General features: G+C 43.6%; 1 protein-coding gene across 1 annotated transcript; it reads right to left on the minus strand.

The window, feature by feature from the left end:
• Positions 1-780: 780 nt before the first annotated feature.
• LOC117354496 (oocyte zinc finger protein XlCOF6-like) lies at positions 781-16,356 on the minus strand. Its single transcript, XM_033932138.1, has 4 exons — positions 16,099-16,356; positions 13,868-13,994; positions 11,491-11,610; positions 781-3,930 (listed from the first exon to the last, which is right to left on the minus strand). The coding sequence occupies exons 1-4, from the start codon at positions 16,120-16,122 to the stop codon at positions 1,751-1,753; spliced, it is 2,451 nt and encodes an 816-aa protein (XP_033788029.1). The 5' UTR covers positions 16,123-16,356; the 3' UTR covers positions 781-1,750.
• Between the last annotated feature and the right edge of the window lie 5,804 nt (positions 16,357-22,160).

Genomic DNA, 22,160 nt, shown 5'->3' on the forward strand with positions numbered 1-22,160 from the left:
AGCTCAAGATGCTTAGAAGCTGTGTAGACTGAAAAAGGCTTCTGCCAATTATCCAGTTGTAGATCTTGCAGAATTCGATGCAGTGGGAAAGAAACAATTCCCCTCACTGGAGTCTCACAGGATTGAAGGATAGATTGAAAATCCCTATTAGCTGTGGGTGTTGCAACCAATATTAAGTAAATAACAGCTGCTAACCACATTACCACACTGTTATAAATAGCCAGTTGTATTATCAGAACATAAGAATTGCCGCTGCTGGGTCAGACCAGGGGTCCATCGTGCCCAGCAGTCCACTCCCACGGCGGCCCTTAGGTCAAAGACCAGTGCCCTGAGTCTAGCCTTACCTGCATACGTTCCGGTTCAGCAGGAACTTGTCCAACTTTGTCTTGAATCCCTGGAGGGTGTTTTCCCCTATAACAGTCTCTGGAAGAGCGTTCCAGTTTTCTACCACTCTCTGGGTGAAGAAAAACTTCCTTACGTTTGTACGGAATCTATCCCCTTTCAACTTTAGAGAGTGCCCTCTCGTTCTCTCCACCTTGGAGAGGGTGAACAACCTGTCTTTCTCTACTAAGTCTATTCCCTTCATTATCTTGAATGTTTCGATCATGTCCCCTCTAAATTTGTCCCAAACAACTTCAAATTTTAACCATATCTTATCTACATGAGGTAGAACAACGGTTCCCAACCCTGTCCTGGAGCACCACCAGGCCAATCGGGTTTTCAGCATAGCCCTAATGAATATACATAGAGCAAGTTTGCATGCTGTCACTTCCATTATATGCAAATCTCTCTCATGCATATTTATTAAGGCTATCCTGAAAACCCTGGTGGTCCTCCAGGACAGGGTTGGAAACCACTGAGGTAAAATATATTTAGACTTGTGGAGGCATGTTCTCATAAGGTTGAATTTTTACCATAGTTTTATGACCACCCTAATGTGCATATGGTTTCATTGCTGTGTGAATTCACTGGCAGACAGTAAAATAAGGTTTTCATTCATTCAGTATATTCAAATGGTATCACTTTGGACTGAATTTTCTGCTGTTTCCTGATGTCTGTATGAAATTGGAAGCTTTTACTACACCCAGAACATGTAAATGGTTTTATTCTTTGGTAAATTTTCAGAGTCCCCTTCTAACTGAAGCATTTATCACATTTAGCATATTCAAATTGTTTCACTTTGAAGTGAATTCTCTGATATTTTCTGAGGCCTAAACTCCACTGAAAGCTCTTATCACACTCAGTACATGTAAATGATTTGACTCCTGTGTTTGGATTATCTGGTGGCTTCTGAGATTTGACTTCAAACAGAAGTTTTTATCACACTCAGTATATGTAAATGGTTTGACTACTGTGTGACTTCTCAAGCAGTTTGTAAGGTGTGTCTTCTGAGTAAAGCTTTGACCATATTCAGCACATGTAAAAGGTTTGAGTCCTCTATAGATTCTCTACTGGATTATAAGACCTCACTGAGACAGTTATCGTACTCAGTACATGTAAATGGTTTGACTCATGTGGATTCTCTGATGGTTTCTAAGCTTTGCCTTGCCAGTAAAGCTTTTACCACATTCACTACATATAGATGGTTTCACTCTTGTGTGGCTTCTTTGGTGAATTTTGTGAGTTCCCATCCGATTGAGCCTTTACCACATTCTGTATTTTCAAACTGCTTCACTTTGGAATGAATTCTCTGATGACTTCTGAAGCTAGAACTCCACAGGAAGTTTTTACCACACTCGGTACAAGTAAATTATTTGACTCCTGTATGGATTTTCTGGTGGGTTTTGAGAGTTCCTTTGTTGCTAAAGCATATATTACAATCAGTACATGTAAATGGTTTGATTCCTCTATGTATTCCCTGGTGATTTGTAAGCTGTCTCTTCTGAGTAAAGCTTATACCGCATTCAGTACATATAAATGGCTTAATTCCTGTATGGATTCTCTGATGGTTTGTAAGCTGTGCCTTCCGAGTAAAGCTTTTACTACATTCAGTACACGTATATGGCTTGACTCCTGTGTGGATTCTCTGGTGGGTTCTGAGATGTGACTTCACTCTGAAGCTTTTATCACACTCTGTACACGTATATGGTTTGACTCCTGTGTGGATTCTCTGGTGGTTTGTAAGGTGTATACTCTGAGTAAAGCTTTTACCACATTCATTACATGTAAATGGTTTGATTCCTAGGTGAATTCTCTGGTGGTTTATAAGGTGTATCTTCTGAGTGAAGCTTTTATCACATTCAATGCATGTAAAGGGTTTGACTCCAGTGTGGAGTCTCTGGTGGTATGTAAGGTTTGACTTCTCAATAAAGCTTTTACCACATTCAAGACATGTAAATGGTTTGACACCTATGTGGATTTTCTGGTGGATTGTAAGCTTTGTCTTCCTAATAAAGCTTTTACCACATTCAGGACATGTAAATGGTTTCACTCCTGTGTGGATTTTCTGGTGGATTGTAAGCTTTGTCTTCTCTGTAAAGCTTTTACCACATTCAGGATATGTAAATTGTTCGACTCCTGTATGGATTTGCTGGTGGATTGTAAGCTTTGAATTCTCAGTAAAGCTTTTACCACATTCAGTGCATATAAATGGTTTCACACCTGTGTGGATTCTTTGGTGGATTTTGAGAGTTTTCTTCAGACTGAAGCGTTTACCACATTCAGTACATTCAAATAATTTCATTCTGGAGTGATTTCTCTGATGTCCTTTGAGGCTTGAACTCCACAAATAGCTTTTACCACACATAGTACATGTAAATGGATTGACTCTTGTGTGGATTGTCTGGTGGCTTGTGAGATATGATTTCTCAATAAACCTTTTACCACATTCAGAACATGTAAATGGTTTGTCTCCTGTGTGGATTCTCTGGTGCTTTGTGAGATTTGACTTCTGGGTAAAGGTTTTACTACACTCAATACATGTAAATACTTTCATGCCTGTGTGGATTCTGTGGTGGACTTTGAGATTTGCCTTCCGACTGAAGCTTTTACCACATTCAGTGCATGTAAATGGGTTTGAACCTGTGTGGGCTCCGTTGTTAATTGTCAGATTTGCTTTGGAGCTGAATTTAGTACCACACTGAGCATTTCCTTTCTGGTATTTTTGTAAGTCTTCCATCTTACTTAAGGGTAATTCATATTTACTAAAACTAAATGTTCTCTCACCATTTTGACTTTTTTGAGGTTTTGTGAATGATTTCCTATGACAGAAGCTTTTCTTACATTCACTGGTTGAAATTGGTTTCTCTTCTTGGTGGGATTTTCCACTGCTTGGGAAATTTTCTTGCAGGCTGAAGCCGTCGCTGCTACCAGGACACAAAAATGGTTTCTGATCATTGTGTATACTCAGATTTTTCTTGAGGTTGGCTAGAGTAGTAAAGCTTTTCCCATATTCTGCACTTGTACACATTCTTGTATCTTTATGAACTTTCTGGAATTGTATTAGTTCTTCATTCGTACTAAATCCTTCCCCATACTCAGCACATGGCAAATGCCTTTCTCCTGTGTATATTTTCTGATTTCCATCTGGGTGAGTTATGGGTATGGACTCCATATTCTGACTGAAGGATTCGCCCCAGTCTTTACCTGTAGATGGTCTCTCTTTAATGCCAGATCCATTCCGTAATTTCAGTATTACTGAATCCCTGAGGAATACGTCACACACATCAAATAAACATCTTTGTTCTCCTGTCTGGTTTCTCTTCTCTTCCCCTATATGTGTGGCATTAGTGGCATTTTGTTCACACAGTCCAGAGTCTCCGGTTGAATTTCTTTGTTGCTTTTCTGAGCCACACTGATGTTTACACTTTGTTCTCCAGGAAAATGGCTTCTCTCTGTCTCTTTCTGATAAGATATTCTTCCCGTCTGGATTCTCACCTAGTTCCCAGTGTGGTATCCCTGTATTATCATTATTTCTGGGATCACTGTTCCCTATTTAAAAAAAAGAGAATATTGGTAGTAGTAGAAAGACCATTGAACAAGCTCAGTAATACAATAACATTTGGTTTTCTTGCGTTTATGGTCTAAGGCCGCACAGTAGAAAAGGATTGTGGGTATCTTTTCATAACGTTACACCCACAACAGTATCACGCTTTTCTTGCATGCAAATTTACGTTGAAGCAGTTTTTATTGAGGATAACACTAAACAGATATAGTAATATGGAACAATTGCATTACATGGAAAATGCAGTAACACTACAAAATATACCATCCATATTTCTTATCATCCCTTTTGTAATAAAAGAATGATAGAACAATCTATGAACCCCCTGCCTCCCCCCCCTAAATTCTTAACCATCTTTGCCAAAACCTTACGATTGCCCTCCCAAGGCCTTGGGAGAACTCCTCCCCCTTCCAAGCAAACAGAAATGAGGTATATAAAGCAATGAATGCGCAGAATTTAATCTAGAGTCACAAATTGGCATGATTTAACACTAAACTCCTTGCGCGAGTAGGTAGGTCCATTGCATGCAAAATTTAAAAAGTAATTGTACCTCAAGAACCTATGCTCTGGTGATTCTGAAGAGCTATTTTCAAAGCTCAAGCACCATGCCAGAATTGCACACAGCATCATATCTTGATTAAGTAGTGATATGAGCCTATATGGCCTCACCAGTTCATAGAAACATAGAAATAGACGGCAGATAAGGGCCACGGCCCATCTAGTCTGCCCACCCTAATGTCCCTCCCCTACCTTTGCCCTGTGAATAGATCCCACGTGCCGATCCCATTTGGCCTTAAAATCAGGCACGCTGCTGGCCTCAATCACCTGTAGTGGAAGACTATTCCAGCGATCAACCACTGTTTCAGTGAAAAAGAATTTCCTGGTGTCACCTCGTAGTTTCCCGCCCCTGATTTTCCACGGATGCCCCCTTGTTGTCGTGGGACCCTTGAAAAAGAAGATATCTTCCTCCGCCTCGATGCGGCCCATAAGATACTTGAATGTCTCGATCATGTCTCCCCTCTCTCTGCGCTCCTCGAGCGAGTATAGCTGTAATTTGTCAAGCCGTTCTTCGTATGGAAGATCCTTGAGTCCCAAGACCATCCGGGTGGCCATTCTCTGCACCGACTCCAGTCTCAGCACATCTTTGCGATAATGCGGCCTCCAGAATTGCACACAGTATTCCAGGTGGGGCCTCACCATGGATCTATACAATGGCATAATGACTTCCGCTTTACGACTGACGAAATCCCTTCGTATGCAGCCCATGATTTGTCTTGCCTTGGACGAAGCCTGTTCCACTTGATTGGCAGACTTCATGTCCTCACTGACGATTACCCCCAAGTCTCGTTCTGCTACCGTTTTTGCTAGGATCTCGCCATTAAGGGTATAAGACTTGCATGGATTTTGGCTGCCTAGGTGCATAACTTTGCATTTTTTGGCATTGAAGTTGAGTTGCCATGTCCTAGACCATCGCTCCAGTAGGAGTAGGTCGTGCATCATGTTGTCGGGCATTGAATCTTCGTCTGTTGTGCATTTGCCCACTACATTACTTAGTTTGGCGTCATCGGCAAATAATGTTATTTTACCTCGAAGCCCTTCTGCCAAGTCTCTTATAAAGATGTTGAATAGGATTGGGCCCAAGACTGAGCCCTGAGGCACTCCACTGATCACCTCCTTCATTTCGGAGGGGGGTGCCATTCACCACCACCCTTTGAAGCCTACCTCCAAGCCAGTTCCCAACCAATTGCGTCAATGTGTCGCCTAATCCTATAGAACTCATCTTGCTCAGCAACCTGCGGTGTGGTACGCTATCGAATGCTTTGCTAAAGTCCAGGTACATGATGTCCAGGGACTCCCCAATATCCAGCTTCCCCGTCACCCAATCAAAGAAGCTGATCAGGTTGGATTGGCATGATCTCCCTTTAGTAAATCCATGTTGTCGGGGATCCCTTAGATTCTCCTCATCCAGGATCTTATCCAATTGGTGTTTGATTAGAGTTTCCATTAGTTTGCTCACTATCGATGTTAGACTCACTGGTCTGTAGTTTGCTGTCTCCATCTTTGAGCCTTTCTTGTGGAGTGGAATGACGTTAGCCGTCCTCCAGTCCAACGGGACACTGCCTGTACTAAGGGAGAGGTTGAAGAGCGCGGACAGTGGCTCCGCCAAGACATCACTCAGCTACCTTAGCACCCTGGGGTGCAGGTTGTCCAGCCCCATTGCTTTGTTAACCTTGAGCTTTGACAGCTCACTGTAGACACTGCTGGGCGTAAACTCAAAGTTACTAAAAGGGTCAACTGAGCCAACCCTTGTCTGTAGCTGAGGGCCGAGCCCTGGCTCTTCTCGGGTGAAGACTGAGCAGAAGTATTCATTTAATAGTTGGGCTTTTTCCGAATCCTTTTCCACATAGTCTCCGTCTGGATTCCTAAGACGTACAATCCCGCTTGAGTTTTTTCTTCTATCACTGATATACCTGAAGAAGGATTTATCTCCCTTCCTGGTTTAGTAAGGACCTCTACATGGGTGTGATTTTGTTCTGGGGAAAAAAAAAATATGTCCCCTCCCCCTCCTGAAACTCAGCACACAACTACCAAAGCAGGACCAATTTGATGTCATAAATGGTTTTGTTTTTTTTAAACTCAAGGCCTAGTCTGTCGGGACTTAGCCAATTTAAGAAGACCAACTGCTTGCAGAATCTCTTGCACTTCAGTGAGCACATTCAATACTTCCAGCTGAGCTTTGGTGACCCGAGGCAGTTCTATGCCTTCAGGAATCCAGTTTGTGCAAAAGCAGACAGTCACACCTGTAGAGGACATAGACAAAAGGGAGAGGGACAGGGACACTCCCCGACAAACAAGTCTAATATGTCATAACATGAAAAGTCATAACAACCATAAACAACTGAAACAGGTTATTTAGCAGTATAAACCTGAAAGAAAATGTGCTATAAGGAGACACAGCCTGCACCAACTAGGGACCCCCAAAACAAAGTGCTTAACAGATTCGGATGGTACTCTTAGAAAAGGCTGGTCAAGAAACCATACATCTAGCTTACCAGTACTTATTAAGGCAGACAATTGGCAAATCAGCAGCTCACAGGGCAGGTTCCAGGGACAGAGCGTGGATTGACAAGAAAAAGAGATTATGTACTTACCCTGGTAAGCTTTTTCCAGTAGATAGGTGAGACATTCTAGATAGATAGTTATTTCTCCATAGCCGTGTGCTGCTGCAGAAGGAATCCACTCCAGATTTTTTGCTCTGCCTCTGCTGTACTTCACTGGGTTCTCTAGCTCCACCTACAGTTAGTGCCCAAGTACTAAGAGACACCCAATACATGTGAAGTAAAGGCTTAAACAAACTATTCTGCTCAATAATCAACTCAACAGTAAAGTTCACCGCCAATACAGGCTTTAAAGAAGCTTAGAAACTACTCCCATATAAAATGAAACATATATACAAATTCTATCATGTCCCCTCTCAGTCTCATCTTTTCAAGGGAGAAGAAGCCCAGTTCCTCCAATCTTTCACTGTACGGCAACTCCTCCAGTCCCTTTACCATTTTAGTCACTCTTCTCTGGACCCTTTCGAGTAGTACCGTGCTTTTCTTCATGTACGGTGACCAGTGCTGGACGCAGTTTCCAGGTGGGGACGTACCAGGGCCCGGTACAGCGGCATGATAACCTTCTCCGATCTGTTCATGATCCCCTTCTAAATCATTCCTAGCATTCTGTTCGCCCCTTTCGCCGCTGCCAAGTATTGCGCAGATGGCTTCATTGTCTTGTTGACCAGAACTCCCAAGTCTCTTTCCTGGGGAGGTCTCTCCAAATACTGCACCGGACATTCTGTATTCGTGTATAAGATTTTTCTTACCGACATGCAACACCTTACACTTATCCACGTTAAACCTCATTTGCCATGTCGCTGTCCATTTCTCAAGCATGTTTATGTCACATTGCAGGTCTCTGCAATCCTTCTGCATCCTCAACTACTCTGAATAACTTGTATCGTCTGCAAATTTAATCACCTCGCTCATCGTACCAATTTCCAGGTCGTTTATAAATATGTTGAAGAGCACGGGTCCAAGCAACAAACCCTGCGGCACTCCACTCGTGACGCTTTTCCAGTCTGAGTATTGTCCATTTACCCCTACTCTCTGTTTCCTATCCGCCAATCAGTTTTTTTTTTGAAAAGTATGTTTTATTAAATTTTCAATAAGAAAAGAACCAAGCACTCAAGTGCACATGGTGTACAACAAATGTCATGAATACCAAAATTCTGCTCAAATTCACCAACACAATCTTGAGCCCTCCCCCCCATCCCACCCACTCCCACCCCCCTCCCATAACCCAAACAAACAAACAAATCAGAACAAAGGTCCACTCTAGTACAATCCAAATTCTATAGTCAAACATTTAACAAATGACTTCGAGCTCTAGATGTTAAAGTATCCCAGAAGGGAGCCCAACAATGACAGAACAATCTGCCCTGTGCAGAGTCCAGACTAGCAAAACAAAGGCGCTCCATGGAGGCGTGCTGTATCATCAATGTCCGCCAGCGCGAAAGCGTCGGAGATGCAGACGAAATCCAATTAAGTAGAATAGTCTTCTTCCCCAATAGTATAGAGCGGGCAAGAAAGCTTCTAAACCCCTTTGGAGCTGACAGAGGCACAGAGTCAAGGGTAAACAGCATCTGTTGATCTAAGGAGAAGTTGTAATTCCACATGTGTTGAATATGCACACACAGCTGTTGCCAAAAAGCTTGAATCCGAGGACACATCCAGAACTGATGTCCCAAAGTGGACGGAGAATGAGAACATTTAAGGCAACCATCAGACAAGCACATCTTCGCACGATATTGATATGAAGTAGATCTATACAAACGATGTAAAAATTTATAATTCATTTCAAACAGAGTGACACTGTGCGAAACTCGAGCCGTTCGAAAGACCCCCCTGCGGATCATAGTAGCTGTTATCTCACAGGAAAGATCATGTGACCATTTTAAAGCATAAGAGTCATAGGAAGGCTCGCCCAGACATTCCTGTAGATGACGATGATGAAATCGCAAAGGAATCGGTACCTGAGCAGATAAGCTCAGCGCTTCAGATAGAAGTTCCATACAACGGTCCGCTATAGAGTCCCGTGGCAAGGAGGCAATGTAAGAGGAAAGTTGAAGGTAAGAGAACCAATCAGTAGGCCTCCAGCCATGGTCTCGCTGAAGTTCTTCAAAGGATTTCAAGGCGCCAGTGGAGTGCACCAATTGAAAAATATATTGATTAGTAGGCAATGTCCACACTTGAGAAGAAACTGGGTCCATACCCGCTGTAAAGTCACCATTACCCCGCAATGGTAAGTAAGGAGTAACCTGAGAGGTCAGCTTGAGCTGATTACAAAGTACTTTCCAAAGACGCCGCAGAGGCAGTAGAAATAAGTCTCGTGCTGATGAGGTCTTCCTTGGCAATTGAGAAGTGTGGAGCAGGTAACTGAAATGATATGGAGCACAGAGCAACAATTCCTGTGTGGAAGCCGAAAAATGTGTAGTCCCCCGGTACCAATCGTTCAAATGTCTCATCTGGCACGCCCAGGATAATAAACGAAGACTCCGAAGACCAAATCCTCCGCGATCCCTAGGGCGCGCCAGATGAGCCAAAGACATACGAGCCCTCCTCCCACCCCACAGGAACTTCTGCAAACATTTCCCCAGAATGTTATCATGACGTGCGGAGAATAATACAGGTATCATTTGAAACACATAGAGCCACTGGGGCACAATTATCATATTATACAACGCTATTCTACCCATTAAAGAAAGCGGGTAACTCCTCCAATTCTCCAATTTTTGAGTTGTGGAAAGAACTAGAGGGTCCACATTGAGAGCATAAAGTTGGGAAGGATCAGGAGAGACAACCACACCCAAATAAGTAAGATGACCCGGTGCCCATGATAGAAGAAAAGGTCCCCTCCACTGTGTCTGCACTTCCGGGGTCAAGGGCAAGACTGAAGACTTTGATTTGTTTAGTACCAAACCCGAGTACATATTAAACTCATCCAGCAACTCTAAAGCTCTAGTAAGAGAAAGTTCGGGAGATCCCAAAGTTAACAAGAGATCATCAGCATAAGCTAAAACTCTCAGTTGGGAGTTACCCTCTGGTAGACCCTGGATAATATCATCTCGCATTATAGTGCGCAGGAGAGGGTCTAAGTAGAGTAAGAAAAGGAGAGGTGAAAGAGGGCTACCCTGCCGCGTCCCGCGCGCTATCGAAAAAACAGGTGTGTAAGTACCATTGACCGAAATGCAGGCCGTAGGATCGGTGTAAAGCAAGTGTATCATGTCCAGGAACCACCCCTCAAAACCCATGTATGTGAGCACTTGGAATAAATATCCCCAATTTACCTGATCGAAAGCCTTTGCTGCATCTAGCCCCACCAGTATGCCTGGAAGATCAATATCCCTTGAGCGCTGTAGAGCAGTGAGTAGTCTACGAACATTTAGCACCGAGTGGCGATGTTGAACAAAACCCACCTGTTCCTGTACTATCAAAGTGGGCAATAAGGTGGCCAATCTATTAGCCAATATTTTGTCCAATATTTTGATATCCACATTAATTAGTGATATAGGTCTATAAGATTCAATGTCCGTATCAAGTTTGCCCGGTTTAGGTATTAGGGTGATGATTGCCTGGTTAGCCCCCCGCGGGAAGGACCCTCCCTCAAGAGCTGCCGTATAATATGCCTCCAATGGACCACAGAGGGAAGGAAAAAGAAGTTTATAGAACTCAGGAGTAAATCCATCGGGGCCTGGTGACGTACCTCCCTTAAGCTGCTTAACCGCCCCCTGAAGTTCTTTACCCTGTATAGGACGATTTAAGTAGTTACGATCCAGTGAGGTCAAGCGGGGTACCCCCGCATCCATTAAATAATCCTCCGCATTCGGTCCCCCCTGCCCTTCCCTGGAGGCATAAAACTCCGTGTAATGTTTGAGAAAACCAGCGGATATAGCAGGAGTAGTTGTGAGCTCCTCCCCCGAGCGCAGCAAAATACGGGAAATATGGCGATTAGGACGGTGAGGTTTAGTCAAATTAGCCAAAAGCCGTCCCGCTCTATTCCCAAACCTATAGAATTTAAACTTCCAATAATGAAAGTAATGTTGTGTGCGTTCATGTAATAATGCGTTCAATGCGTTCTGCGCCGCTACCATGGCCTCCTGAGATTGAGGGGAAGGATGCGCGCCAATCAGTTTTTAATCCACTTATTTCACCCTTGATTCCATGGCTCACAATTTTTCAAAGTAGTCTTCTCCACAATTAACCCAGACACCCTTCATCTCTGTGCGGGGGCCTCTCAAGAGTCTTAGCACCTCAGAGTATACATCCATACTGATGTGCACACAGACCAGCAAAATCCTTCTGCTATTATATACATAGATCAGGTGCCTTGGGACCTAATTCACATTAGTAAAACTAAATGTAAGATTAAATCCAGATTACTGAATATGGATTTAGCCTTCATTTCAGCAGTTTTAAACGAATCCCTCTTATTACTGGACTCACCTGAGCAAATGCTTTTCCCAGTCTCTCTTTCCTCTGATCCAGTTTCATCCCTAATATAAGGCTCTTCACCTCGTTCAATGCGAGATATAATATCAGGGGTATCAGTCGGAGAATACATTCCTGTGGGGGAAAAACAACACATTCGGTTTGCCATAATCACTTGGTATATGATTCCCCCAAATCAAAAATTTAGAGACACTTTCCAGCAGAAAGATATTCATCAACTTCTGTGAACAAAAATTCAAACTCTCAGGCAAAGATGGAAACATTTTGTGACCCTGTATTTATCAGAAAAATAATTTAACCCCTCTTCACAGCTTTTTTTATTTCAATATGCTCAGTAGGCTGCAATACCATCAGCTTCATTTCAATATGTGCAAGCCTCATACAACATGTCAGTCTCCTTCATGACATCGAGAACATCTGGAATAGGGCAGAGGAAACACTTTGAACATGTTCAGATCGATGTCAGCTAACCAAAATATTTTCTATATCCCTTTGCAAATAAAAGGAGGGGGAAGAGAGAGAGGCAGAGAGAGAATTGGACCTGGGGGATGGAGGAGTGAGGACAAGAGAGAATGAAAGAGATACACTTCTCCCTCCGTATTCGCTGCGATAGGGGATTAACAGACATGCAAATAACTTTTTCATATGTTATTCACTGTTTTCTGTTAAAAACCATCGTGAATATGGTAAAACCGCAAATAATATGGTGGGAGACCTGGCCTGTTCCTCAAGGAGAGGCAAAACACGGTGACGAAAGTGCTGGGAATCAGAGATTTTCTCTGTAAACGCTTGGAATCAGCGATTTCTCTATGCAAGCTGATGTAATTTGGGGGGGGGGAGGACCCAGCAAGCTAAAAACAACAAATAATCAAATCTGCAATTGCTGAAACAGAGGGAGAAGTGTACTGGCACTCCGCCTGGCTCAGGCCCCTTCCAAAGCTGCAGTACATGTTCAGTGGCTGAAGGGAAGGTCACTAAAGTCCCACCAGCTAAACAAATTGGCTGCCTGTGTTTTCCCCTGCCTCAGGAGCAGAGAAGTCAGCGGCATGCTTCCAGCCACCAACACTTGCACTATCCAAGCATGAATACGCATGTTCAGGGAGTGCCCTGGCTGGGGGAACCTTCCTGAATTCTTCAAACTTGAGGAAGCACAAGTAGGAAGGAGGTAGCTTTGGGAATGAGTTTCTTTGACTGGCAGAGATTCAGCATCCCTATCAGCAAAGGTATGATACCTAATGTGGTGAGGAGGAAGAAGAAATGTGTGGCTCCTTCTGTGCCTCCCCCCCTCCATAGACTATGGCCCTCCTTTAACTGTGCAATTAAAAAATTAAAATGCAGCCCTATATTATTGGAGTGAGAATGACACTTAGATTGGAATAAGCCATCAAAAAAAAATCTACTGCGAATATAACCTGGATTAATTGCAGGTTTTTTAAAAATTCCCCTTTTAACTCAAAAATAACTACTTGCCGGATCAATACAACCTTTGGGTTGTCTTTCTAATTTCCTATTGTTACAAGCTGAATACTAATAAAGCTTGTTCTGTTGTACTGCAGAAGCTTTCCCGTTTATTGCGTCCTTAAATTCTGTGCAATGAGGTGGCTGCAATGTAGGGTCTGGGGCGGTCAGCGCGTCACGCCGGAACTCTAGGGCAGACATGGCTCTCGAGGACCGGAATTGCCTACCCTTACACTAGAACAATGACTTTCTGTATTGCTGGTGTTAAAATGTGGAATGCTCTGCCGGGCCAATTGAGACTGTGTGTAAACCGGTTTCAGTTTAATGAACAGTTAAAAACTCAGTTGTTTGTTACTGCACTTTTGCGATTTATTAGCTGGCATTTGAAGAAAAGAATTTGTTTAATCACATTTGCAATTGTCTTCTTGCGCTTTATTAGCTGACACTTAAATAGAAGAAATTGTTTAAATTACATAGATTTTATGACCTGATTTGTCTTTTATTTTATGTATGTTTTTACTGATGTAAACAGTTTAGTTTTTCTGTAAACGGTATCTAAAAGTTTTAAATAATAAATTTAAAAAAACATTCTGGCCCTATTAAGATCGTGGCTGAGTTTGGGGGGGGGGGGGGTCCTTTGATGAGGGATTTGGTTTCTGTGGATCTTCGTGAAGGACTAACGCGGAAGACCTGACTGTTTCTGCTATGTTCTTGTTGTTTGCTGCTGTTGTGTTGCATGTATTTCTAAAAACTTAATAAAAACTTATTAAAAAAAAAAAAGATCGTGGCTGAGAATTTTACCCAAGCTTATGACTACAGATTCCTAGCACACCACAGCAGCAGCACTTCCCTACATTTCTTTTTATCAAAACACACTAGAAAAATCTCATTATAAAATACGGTGTTCTCTTACCCAGTAAGATCAAGGTCTCATAATTCTCCTTTATCACATCCTTGTAAAGCTCCTTCTGCCATTCTTCTAAATACTCCCATTCTTCCTGGGAGAAATAGATGATGATGTCCTCAAAAGTTACTGGTATCTGAAATACAAGTCATTCCACACTCAACACCTTCTCTCTCACATTCATCAATGGAGCTGGCAGAGCTTTCTGGGTGGATATAATTCACACTCACATAATATACAGTTCCAAAGCAAGATTATATTTCAGAACACCTCTCAAAACTGAAGTAGAGAAAGTATTTTCTAGAGGTCGACAAATGCAAAGTGATGCATATTGGGCGAATAACCCGAATCAGTTACCAGATGCTAGGGTCCACCTTGGGGGTTAGCGCCCCAGAAAAGGATCTGGGTATCGTCGCAAACAATACAATGAAACCTTCCGCCCAATGTGAGGCAGCGGCCAAAAAGCAAACAAATGCTAGGAATTATTAAAAAAGGGATGGTTAACAACACCAAGAATGTTATAATGCCCCTGTATCGCTCCATGGTGCAACCTCATCTGGAGTGCTGCATTCAATTCTGGTCTCCTTATCTCAAGAAAGATATATGGCGCTAGAAAAGGTTCATAGAAGAGCGACCAAGATGATAAAGGGGATGGAACTCCTCTCGTATGAGGAAACACTAAAAAGGTTAGGGTTCTTCAGCTTGGAAAAGAGACGGCTGAGGGGAGATATGATTGAAGTCTGCAAAATCCTGAGTGGACTAGAACGGGTACAAGTGGATCTTTTTTTCACTCCGTCAAAAATGACAAAGACTAGGAGACTCTCGATGAAGTTACAGGGAAATACTTTTAAAACCAATAGGACATTTTTCACTCAGAAAATAGTTAAGCTCTGGAACACGTTGCCAGAGGTGTGGTAAGAGTGGATACCGTAGCTGGTTTTAAGAAAGGTTTGGACAATTTCCTGGAGGAATAGACCATAATCTGTTATTGAGAAAGACATGGGGAAAGCCACTGCTTGACCTGAATCAGTAGCATGGAATATTGCTACTCCTTAGGTTTTGATCAGGTACTAGGGACATGGATTGGCCACCGTGAGAAAGAACTACTGGTCTTAATGGACCATTGGTCTGACCCAGTAAGCCTGTACTGTACTTATGTTCTTAGACATGTGATTCATAGTTACATTAAAAAAAAATTTTTCAGATATATTAGTGAAAGGAGGAAAATGAAAAATAGAATTGCTGGGAACCAATATGTGGAGAGTGATGAGGAAAAAGCAAACGTGCTAAACAAATACTTCTGTTCTGTGTTCATGGAAGAAAATCCTGGAGAAGGATGCGAGAAAATGGAGTAGATGCTGCACTATTCACCGAGGAGAGTGTTTATGAGCAACTTGAACAACTGAAGGTGGACAAAGTGATGGGACCGGACGGGATCCATCCCAGGATACTGACGAAGCTCAGAGAGGTTCTGGCGGGTCCTATTACAGACTTGCTCAACAAATCTCTGGAGATGGGAGTGGTTTCTGGGGATTGGAGGAGAGCGGATGTGGTCCCTATTCACAAAAGTGGTAATAGAGATGAAGTGGGAAACTACAGGCTGGTAAGCTCACTTCAGTTGTTGGGAAAAATAATGGAAGTGTTGTTGAAATTAAGGATAGTGTATTTCCTTGAATCTAATGGGTTACAGGATCCGAGGCAAAAGATAAATCGTGCCAAATGAACCCGATTGAATTTTTTGATTGGGTGACTGGAGAACTGGATCAAGGACATATACTAGATGTAATTTACCTAGATTTCAGCAAAGCCTTTGATAAGGTTCCTCATAGGAGGCTCTTGAACAAACTTGAAGGGCTGAAGATAGGACCCAAAGTGGTGAACTGGGTCAGAAACTGGCTGTCGGACAGACGCCAGAGGGTGGTGGTTAATGGAAGTCGCTCGAAGGAAGGAAAGGTGACTAGTGGAGTCCCTCAGGGTCCTATTAAATTCAGTGCTGAATGATAGTATCTCAACATAACATCAAACTTTATTCTTCTGTACAGCCATATCCAAACGATTTCTAGGCTGGACAATCAGCGAAATACAAATAATTAAAAAATACAACAGTTACTTAGATATTCTCAAAGTAGAGTTTTTCTAAATATAGTACCCACATTTAAGAAATAAATTTGTCAAACAGCGCTGACTTAATCTGTAGTACTATTCCTATAGAGAGGACAAAAGTGGGGGCAGTTTCCTACCCGATTAGAAGCTCCATCAGGCATCTTCCTCTCTACTTTTAAGAATTAGAAATCAGACCCTCTTTCTCCTGCTTTTTCCAGGGCTGAATGGGTGGGAAAGTAACGCAGGAACCGAGATCTGGGGCTTAACAATTGTTTAATCGGCCCCTTATCCTAATACGAACAGTGTCTTGTTTCCAACACACTGACCCCCCCACTTCCTGCTGGGCGCAGACTTATGTCGTCAGACCAAAGCGACGCATTCCACAGAGCCCGGACTGTCTCTGTCTAGTAGATGGGCGGAGCTTTATGCTCCAGCGCTGGGGGTGGAGCCTTTTGTGATGCGAATAAATGGGGTGGAGTTATAGGCTATCACATTTCTGGGGGGGTGATTCAAAGGCTGCGATGCGGGGGAGGGTAAAGATGCCCTTTGATTGGAATAAACTCCAGCATAAACACGATGTTACACGTGGCATCTAGGTTGGAACTGTTCACAATTCTCCAACTGTGCTATAAAAACATCTGTTAGCTGCTTTATGTTGCGGAAACTATATACAGTATTTGGTCTCCAGGACTTACACGTGTATTTTACTGGCGTAGAGTCAGCCAAATTAGGAAGGAACACAGAGAAAGAAAACCAGGATTCTCATTTAACAGTATTGGAATTCTGCTAAAAGGGCAGGATTTGCAGGATTTTACAGGATCCCACTGATCCTGGACTACCTTAACAGCAGACCTCTTTTTTGATTGCCACAGCTGCTATCGACTTATAGGGAGTCCCATTGCTACTACTACTTATCACTTATATAACGTTGAAAGGTCTATGCAGCGCTGTACATTTTTTACTTTTATAGACAGTCCCTGCTCGGAAGAGCTTACAATCTAACTTGGACAGACAGACATGGTGAGAAGAGTTAGGAACCCAAGGTGAGAAGAGTTAGGAATCAAAAGCCCTCTCAAAGAGGTGGGTTTTTAACTGGGCCTTGATCACTGCCAGAGATGGAGCCCACCATAGAGATCCAGGCAGCTTGGTCCAAACCTACAGTGCAGCAAGGCAGAAGAGAGGGAGTCTGGAGTTGGCAGGGGAGGGGGAGGATCATAGGGAGAGATAAGTGAAGAGAGATAGTGAGGAGCAGCTGAGTGAGTGCATTTGTAGGTCAGTAAGAGGAATTTGAATTGTATTCAGAAACGAATGGGAAGCCAATGAAGTGATTTTAGGAGAGGGGTAACGTGAGTAAAGCGGCTCTTCCGGAATATGAGTCGTGCAGCTGAATTCCGTATGGATTGGAGGGGAGCGAGATGGCTAAGCGGAAGGCCTGAGAGTAACAAGTTGCAGTAGTCTAAGCGCGAGGTGATGAGGGCGTGGATAAGTGTTTTGGTAGTGTGCTCAGAGAGAAAGGGTCAGATTTTGGTAATATTATAGAGGAAGAAGTGGCAGGTTGTAACTCGGCAACTTGGATTTAAAAGGTGGTCAAACTTATTTAAACTGATTACTAAGCAAGTGAATGATACTGTCCTTTAAACAGTGCAGCTAGGGCTGGATTTAGATGAAAAGAGGCCCTAGGCTATTCCACTTATGAGGCCCTTTCACCTCCCATTTTTAAGTTTGTAAATTACATGAGAGATAATAAAATACATCATTACTGTGATATATATCAATATGTTAAATGAAACATGTTGTTATTGGTACTAACCTTTATAAAAAATGTGACACGGATAATAAATAAAAAAAAGTCGAGAACACTTATTTGCACATTTATTCTCAGCACCATATATAGTACTTGTAACAATAACTAAACTAAATCTTGGATTTATATACCACGCCATCTCCACATTTATGGAGCTCGGCACGGTTTACATACCACACAACATTGCCCCTTCCTATGTCCATAGTGCTCCCAGTGCGTCCTTCCTCACCTCACTCCCCCTCCGATGCCCGCCTGCCTCCCATCCCCCTTCCACTGAAACACCCCCCCCCCCCCCGATGCCAGTCTGGGCCGCCCTGTCCTGACAGATCCATGTTATGCCTCTCTCCCTGCGGGGCTGGGCTTTGCCCAGCTGTTTCCGGACTGACGTCTTTCCCTCTCCGATCCTCCTCCCAGGGCGAGAAAAAGAAAGGGAGAAACCGAGTCGGCGCCCCGTTGCGGCTGGAACCGGTTCTGATCCCGAAGCGTAGAATTTCTCCTTATTTTCAGTTCAGTGTTTTAGTGTTCACTGTTTTTAGAATAGTGTAATTTTAATTTTGCTAACAATTTGAATGTAGGCCCCTCTTGATCTTGAGGCCCTAGGCTGAAGCCTAGTTAGCCTATAGGAAAATCCGGCCCTGAGTGCAGCAGATGTAGCTGCTCCTCCTTCCTCTGCTGTTTCTAAACTTGTAGCAGGTGGCGATCAGCACCTTCTGGCTGGACTAATGTGTGAGACTGTTTGAAAGGTGGAAGCTGTCTTCCGCAAGAACCTGTTTGTGTTCAGAGGTTGCAGGACTCCAAGGAGCGCTATAGATTATTGCCCTCGCCCTATGTTCCTTGGAAGAGAGCTTTTCAACCTTAACAAAATAGCCTAACCCAGAGTGTGAATTAACTTCAGCCATCCTGTAAAAGAAATGCAATAGCCCTTCTGCCTGCAGTCACACCAGTTGCAGGGCAGTTTTGCTCTTAAGGTGGCTTTGAGAATTAGAAGTATGTCCCCCCATCACCCTCTTTCTGGCTCTAACAGTGCCACCCGGCCTCTTTTATATAGGATCAAGGATCAGTTGACAGATGCCTGGAATGCGCTCCCGAGGGAGGTGGTGGAGAGGAAAATGGTGATGGAGTTCAAAAGAGTGTGGGATGAACATAAAGGATCTTGAATCAGAAAATAATGGTATATATTGAAGAACCAAGGCAGTACTGGGCAGTCTGTGCCCATATATGACCGTTTGGTTGAGGATGGGCTGGGGAGGGTTTCGACGGCTGGGATGGTTTTGATGGGCTGGAATGAGCTTTGATGGAGAATTCAGTAGATGGAACCTAAGCACAGTACCGGGCAAAGCTTTGGGTTCTGACCCAGAAATAGCTAAGAAGGAAAATTTAAATTAAATCAGTAATTTAAAGAGAAGGTAAGGTTGGGCAGACCGGATGGACCATTCAGGTCTTTATCTGCCGTCATCTACTATGTTACATCTACTATGTTACGGTCGGAACTCCCTGGGAGTAATGAGCAGCCTGGCCTCCTAAAGGTAGAGGGTTAGGGCAGGATGCACAACGTACCAACAGCACGGTAGTACCATATTGGGAGCTATTTAAATTTATTTATAGGGTGATGCTCAGCACAATAGAATGCAAATTATATGCATGTTATTTGTGTGCTGAATACTAACAAAACCCGAAAAATGGGAGATAAGATAAAGTGGGAGATTTTCTTGTTTGTTATTTGTGTGCAACAGTCCCAGTAAAAGGGGGGAGAACTGAACCTGGCACCTGCTCAGAAGAGCAAATGTAGGCACGACTTTTTCCCATTCTCTGCTCACTGCAAAAAAAAAACAACACAAAAACACCCCAACCTCTTCTTCCCCTGCCCATGATCAGGTGGCCGACACCAGCCCTGCGATCAGCTGAACCAGCAGGACACAAAAGTCTTTATAAACTGAGCTGGTATAACTTGGAGCCGGGTGTATGGGGTTGTGTGTGTTTGCTTGGGGGTTTTTGCTAATTAAAATTATCAATTGTGCGGGACATCCAGCCATAGAGTTTCTGTGCTATGAATCACTTACTGTTCTAGTCTTCACTTGTGATTTTATCTGGCTGTTGTATTTTTCTGCGATTTTTTTATACTGGCTGTGTGTGCCCTTTGCAATTGCTAATAAAGATAATTAAAAAAAAAACAAAACTGAGCTGGTATAGACTATAGAGCCACTGTTCTTTCTACATTTTATGTGGGCATTTAAGGAGAATTCCGATTGGGCCCCTTTCCTGAGGACCCTCGGGATATGACTACAGGGCTTTAAAAACAAGCCAAGCTTGATTTTTGTATAATTTCATCTTTACAAGAACTTTGGAATAATAACAGAGTCTGTTCCTTATGTTGCAATTTCCTCCAACCGCTGCTGGTCAAGATAAGTAAGACACACCGTACAGCATAGATGTTGCCACACTGCACAGACTACTGCTTGATGTATGAAAAGAAAATGATAATACTGGTGCCTAGCTGGAAGACGGAGACAGGGATGCAGGTGTAAGGCCTCCATCAGTGATTCCTGTATTTCCTATATTCTCTGACCAGAGGTGAAAGAATGGACAGCAGGCTAGGCATGAGGCCTATGTGTTGTATGCAAAAAATGCAAACCTTGGACAAGTGACAAGGTTGTCCTTCTGACAGTTGCCACTGCAAATGAAGTAACAACCTTTTGGACATCCGATAACACAGAGCTACAGTTGACTGGAACTGCATTTATGCAAAACCACAGCACCTGGAGGACAGAGTGGGGGCCGTTCTCGGAGTTGGGTGGAGGTCATGCATAGATAACCTTTGAAAAAAGCCCCAAGCAGAAGGGTGTCAAGGGCAGATAAGATTAGGTGGGTTTGGCCATCAAAATAGAAACATAGAAACATAGAAAGTGACGGCAGAAAAAGGCCGAGGCCCATCGAGTCTGCCCACACCGCTGACCCACCCCCCCTATTTAATCACTCTCTGATGACCTTTCCCTCCTAGAGATCCGACATGAGCATCCCATCTGTTCTTAAAATCCGACACGCTGCTGGCCTCGATCACCTGCACTGGGAGCTTGTTCCAGCTGTCAACCACTCTTTCGGTGAAGAAGTATTTCTTGGTGTCGCCATGAAACTTCCCGCCCTTTATTTTCAGCGGGTGTCCTCTTGTGGCGGAGGGTCCTTTAAGAAGGAAAATATCATCTTCTCCCTCGATACGACCAGTGACATACTTAAACGTCTCAATCATGTCTCCTCTCTCCCTGCGTTCTTCGAGAGAGTATAGCTGCAATTCGTTCAGTCTTTCTTCGTATGATAGATCTTTAAGCCCCGAGACCATCCTGGTGGCCATCCGCTGTACCGACTCGACTCTCAGTACATCTTTACGGTAATGTGGCCTCCAGAATTGTACGCAGTACTCCAGATGAGGCCTCACCATGGTTCTGTACAAGGGCATTAGGACGTCGGGCTTCCGACTAACAAAGCTTCTCCGGATACAACCCAACATTTGCCTAGCCCTGGATGAGGCCTTCTCCACTTGATTGGCCGTTTTCATGTCTTCACTGATGATCACCCCCAAATCCCGTTCTGCTGTAGTCCTTGCTAAGGTTTTACCATTTAATGTGTACGTTCTGCACGGATTATTGTTGCCCAGGTGCATGACCTTGCATTTGTTAGCGTTGAAGCTAAGCTGCCAGGTCGAGGACCAATGTTCCAATAAAACCAGGTCTTGCGTCATGCTGTCGGACAGACTGCCGTTACCCACAATGTTACATAGTTTGGCATCATCGGCGAATAATGCTATTTTACCTTGAAGCCCCTGAGTCATGTCTCTTACGAATATGTTGAAAAGGATCGGGCCCAAGACCGAGCCCTGCGGCACCCCACTGGTCACTTCCGTCGTTTTAGAGATGGTACCATTAACCACCACCCTCTGAGTTCTTCCACTCAGCCAATCGTGGACCCATGCTGTAAATGTTTCACCTAATCCCATTGATTTCATCTTGCCCAATAGCCTGCGGTGGGGGACGCTATCAAAGGCTTTGCTGAAGTCCAAGTACACAACGTCCAGGGATTCTCCCATATCTAGTTTCCTTGTTACCCAGTCAAAGAAACTAATGAGATTGGATTGACAGGACCTACCCTTGGTGAATCCATGTTGGTGGGGATCGCGTAGTTCCTCCTCGTCTAGTATCATGTCTAATTTGCGTTTGATGAGTGTTTCCATGAGTTTACTCACTACCGATGTGAGACTTACCAGTCTGTAATTCGTAGCCTCTGTCCTACAACCCTTTTTGTGCAGAGGAACGACGTTAGCTGTTTTCCAGTCCAAGGGCACTATTCCCGTGCTCAGGGACAGATTGAAGAGTATTGATAACGGCTCCGCTAGGACGTCCCTGA

This window comes from Geotrypetes seraphini, chromosome 2, assembly GCF_902459505.1.
Source record: "Geotrypetes seraphini chromosome 2, aGeoSer1.1, whole genome shotgun sequence".
Taxonomy (NCBI): Eukaryota; Metazoa; Chordata; class Amphibia; order Gymnophiona; family Dermophiidae; genus Geotrypetes; species Geotrypetes seraphini.

What these genes read in the sequence shown, in the direction of transcription:
- LOC117354496 (XM_033932138.1), bottom strand. Translation starts at nt 16,122, where the DNA reads ATGCCTGATGGAGCTTCTAATCGG. An exon ending in TGAGACCTTGATCTTACTGG is followed by an intron (nt 11,611 to 13,867) that starts GTAAGAGAACAC and finishes TTTCCCCCACAG; the next exon opens with GAATGTATTCTCCGACTGAT. An exon ending in TGGGAAAAGCATTTGCTCAG is followed by an intron (nt 3,931 to 11,490) that starts GTGAGTCCAGTA and finishes TTTTTTAAATAG; the next exon opens with GGAACAGTGATCCCAGAAAT.